The sequence below is a fragment of the Adelges cooleyi genome, unplaced genomic scaffold (assembly GCF_023614345.1).
Source record: "Adelges cooleyi isolate 19-005CV unplaced genomic scaffold, UGA_ACOO_1.1 ACOO_flye_CR_arks_rails_tigmint_CR_PRNA_684, whole genome shotgun sequence".
NCBI classification, from domain to species: Eukaryota; Metazoa; Arthropoda; class Insecta; order Hemiptera; family Adelgidae; genus Adelges; species Adelges cooleyi.
Window position 1 is genome coordinate 18,281 of NW_026096387.1, and position 3,924 is coordinate 22,204.

General features: G+C 26.3%; 1 protein-coding gene across 1 annotated transcript; it reads left to right on the forward strand.

The window, feature by feature from the left end:
* LOC126845146 (uncharacterized) lies at positions 1 to 3,924 on the forward strand. The gene is made up of 6 exons (XM_050583709.1): positions 1 to 64; positions 186 to 224; positions 1,308 to 1,488; positions 1,960 to 2,087; positions 2,850 to 3,024; positions 3,716 to 3,924. Exons 1-6 carry the CDS (start codon positions 8 to 10, stop codon positions 3,922 to 3,924), a joined length of 789 nt encoding a protein of 262 aa, XP_050439666.1. The 5' UTR covers positions 1 to 7.

Consider the following 3,924-nt stretch of genomic DNA (forward strand, 5'->3'; position numbering starts at 1 on the left):
TAGCTACATGGATTTGGACCAACCTGAAGCTTCAGCTAATCCTGAACTGGAAATAGTAGCTAAGGTAATTTATACTATTAATTTGATAACTATTAGGTTTTTTGGAATATTTTTAGTATTTATAATATAAAGTAAAAAGTTTTCCTAAATAGCCATTCTTATCTAAGAAATTATATTCATTTTAGTATCAAGACTTACAAATAGTTGGAAAACCTGATGATCAGGTAATTAATACTATTATTTTAAAACTATTAGGTTATTATCGATATTTTGGTTAGTGTTTGAATAATTTCTAACATAAAGGTTAAAGTTTTCCTAAATAGCCATTCTTATCTAGAAAAATAATATTATTTTTTGTTTAAAGACTTAGAAATAACATTCTTGTCAATATTTTTGATATTGTTGTATTAGATTAAAGTTAAATTCGCAACTTAATCATTTGAGTTAATTTTAGTTGTTAGTTTGAGTAATAAAATAATGCAAAGTGTTTTTTTTTAAATTACAAATATTATTTAGGGTTAGTTTATTTTTTTAATCCGTGTAATGGAAATTTTTTTATATTCTTAGTAAATTAAAAAATTACATTCCTCCCCAAACAATGAAAAATGTATGAATAGGATTTTTTCTTTTATTTAAAATTAATTAATAAAAAGTATACATTTTTTTGTTAATTATTAGCACGTAAGTTACACGATTAACGATCGAAACATACAGGAGACGTTTGCTGGTTAGTTCTAGCTCGGAGTGTTGTCCAACTAGCCAATACAGTTTGCGCATTTTTTCTTTGATTTGCAACTTTTTCTGGCGTACATGATGTTTCCAGTTAAGTCGCGACTCAAGGTGCATTCCCAGACATTTTCCTGAATCATTTTGTGGGATTATCTGTTGATTATCTGTTGCAATAAACAATTTAGTCCAAATAAAATTAATTTTTTTCTAAATTAAAGTATACGAATTGTGTTGTATAACAAATTATGAAATAATATCTGGATTAATATTTTTTAATTTAGTTCCTAAGACATTAAAACTTATAAAAAAATGTTGGTTTTGTTTTCAACCGCTGAAGTATATTATTTGTGTTATATTATACCAATCATTTAAATATTTTTTAACTTCATTTTTAATTGTTAGTTTGGGTAATAAAATAATGCAGTTTTTTTTTTTTTAAATTACAAACATTATTTAGGATTTTTTTTTGTTTGTTAATGATTGGCACCAATGTTGAGTATACCGTTTAGTATATATTCTCAATGGTAAATTTTATAATTTCTTATAAAACTAAACTTTGTAATGATCAATATTTTCAGATTATAAAAGATGCGTTCAATATGTGTAATGAATGGGCCTACCAAGACCAAAGATGGAGACCAAAATTAATTTCAATTTATCAATTTAGCTTATACATGGTAAAAGAAGACGAGGAAACTTTAAAAACCTTTAAAAACTACGTAATGAGTTTTGGGTTTCCAGAATCATCCAATCCTGGAAGTAATTAATAACTACGCACGTTACTTATCACTAAATAATATTTTAATTTTACTTTCGATGTGAAACTGTAAAAAAGTTGGTTTTAAGAAAATTATTTTCATTCACATGTATTCTATTTTTTTTTTTTAACAACAAAGCTTATAAATTATGTGATGTTATCAAACATTGTATAAGTCTTAAAAATGTTAAACAATTACCGTCCGGTAGATGTAAAAAGTGACCAAAAAAATCATATATGTAATATATTATTAAAATTGGTAAGAACCCAAAAGTACGTTAAAAAAATCGAAATGAAAAAAGTAGGATACCGCTCCTTGGTCCACACATCAATTTAGACAAATAAAAACAATATTTTTCTGCTGTACATCAAAGATAAAAATATAAATTGCTCCATCGAAAACTGCACCACATCATGTTCCTATAAAAAAAAATTATTTTTTATATTTAAATTCCGTTTTCGTTTTGTTTTAGGTTGGATAGATTTACCAATATTTAGTGAAGTATTTAAAGACTATTGTAGTAAATTGGGTGTATCCGTTGAAAAATTCGCTCAAGAAAGGAAAGATGCAATGATATCACGTATACGAAATGATAATAAGGCAAGTGGAGTGTATTATTATTTTTAGCTGTACGCATTTCCAAACCGGACTTCTCCTCCCATCCTAACTTTTAAACTTTAAAGTGAGAGGGGGTAAAAACAAAAAAAAATTGTGAAAAATTGAAATCACATTGTATAAAAACTAAATAAAAAAAAAAAAATCAATTATTAATTAAATTCAGTGAGATGTTAACTGGTTCGTGATAAAACTTGTATAAGATTAAAGTTAAAATCGAAACTTAATCATTTAAGTTAAATTGATTTATTATAAAAAATATTTTACCTACAATCGTATTTTCGTCTTAATGATGTATACATTTTTACTACTTTGTTAATTACTTAATATTAAGTTCTATCACTCTTTGATTTAATAATTAATTAATGGTATCTGTAAATCCGAAAGTAATAAAAAATGTATTCTAAATAACTTTATCTAGGAAAATATTATTTTTTTAATCTAAAGACATACAAATAAAATTCTTGTCATACGCCTTGTGTTGTAAAGAAAATGATGAAATAATGTTTAGATTAATATTTATATATTTTTTTAATTTGGTTACTAAAACATTGAAACTTATAATAATTTTTTTTTTTTTATATTTAACCGCTAAAGTATATTTGTGTTGTATTATAGCCTTGTTAATAATTGGCTCTTACAGTTGAGTATAGATTCTCAATGGTTATACATACATTTTAGTACATTAGTATTTTAATTTTATAATATTTTATGGAATTAAACTTTGTAGTGATCAATCATTTTCAGATAATAAAAGATGTGTTCAACGATTGTAGAGAATGGTTCGGTCGCGACGGACAATTAATTATTAAGATTTCAGACTATAAATTTTGCTCTTACATGGAAAACTCCGTAGACAATTATGATGCCATTATGAATTACTTAACGAGTTTTGATTTTCCAGAAGAATTCACATCAACAGGTAAATATTAACTAGACGCGCACTTTACTTACTCGATGCAAAACTGTAAAAAAGTTGGTTTTAAAGAAGTTTTTTTCATTCGCATTTACAAAAATTACAATAAGTATCCTTTATTTTTTTAACAACACGGCTCCCAAATTATGTGATGTTGTCAGACAATGTATACGTCTTAAAACTGTTTAACAATTACAGTCCAGTAGATGTAAAAGTGACAAAAAAAAATAATATATAATATGAGGCGCTCAGGAGCCAAACCGATTAAACTCCACTTTTTTCAAATTGCGAATAATAGCATTTTCAGTGGCCAAGAAAACTCCGTAGTTGAATTTTTCACCACAAGAGTGTGCTAAGTACATTGGCAATTGTACTTACATTTTTTCAAATGACTTTAATTAACTGCCTGTCCTGAAAATGTCATTTTATGGAGTTAATCAGTTTGGCTTCTGAGTGCCTCATATGTAGTATACAATTAAAATTGGTGAAACCCAAAAGTACCCTCAAAAAAGTAAAATGAATAATAAGTTACCACCCCTTAGTCCCGACATAAAATTAGACAAATAAAAACAATATTTTTTCAGCTGCACATCGAAGCTAAAATAAATTGCTTCATCGAAAACTGCACCACATCGTGTCTCTATAATAAAAGATATTATATTTTATATTTAAATTCAACATTTTCGTTTTGTTTCAGATTGGATAGATTTACCAATATTTACTAAAGTTTTTCAATGCTATTGTAGTAAATTGGGTGTATCCGTTGAAAAATTCGCTCAAGAAAGGAAAGAAGCAACAATATTAAGGATACAAAAAGAGATGGAAATGAAGCGTATAGACATGGAAACTCGTATGAGTAAAGAAAGAGTAAAGAAAGCAGTAATGAAATTAAAGAATGGAGAATGA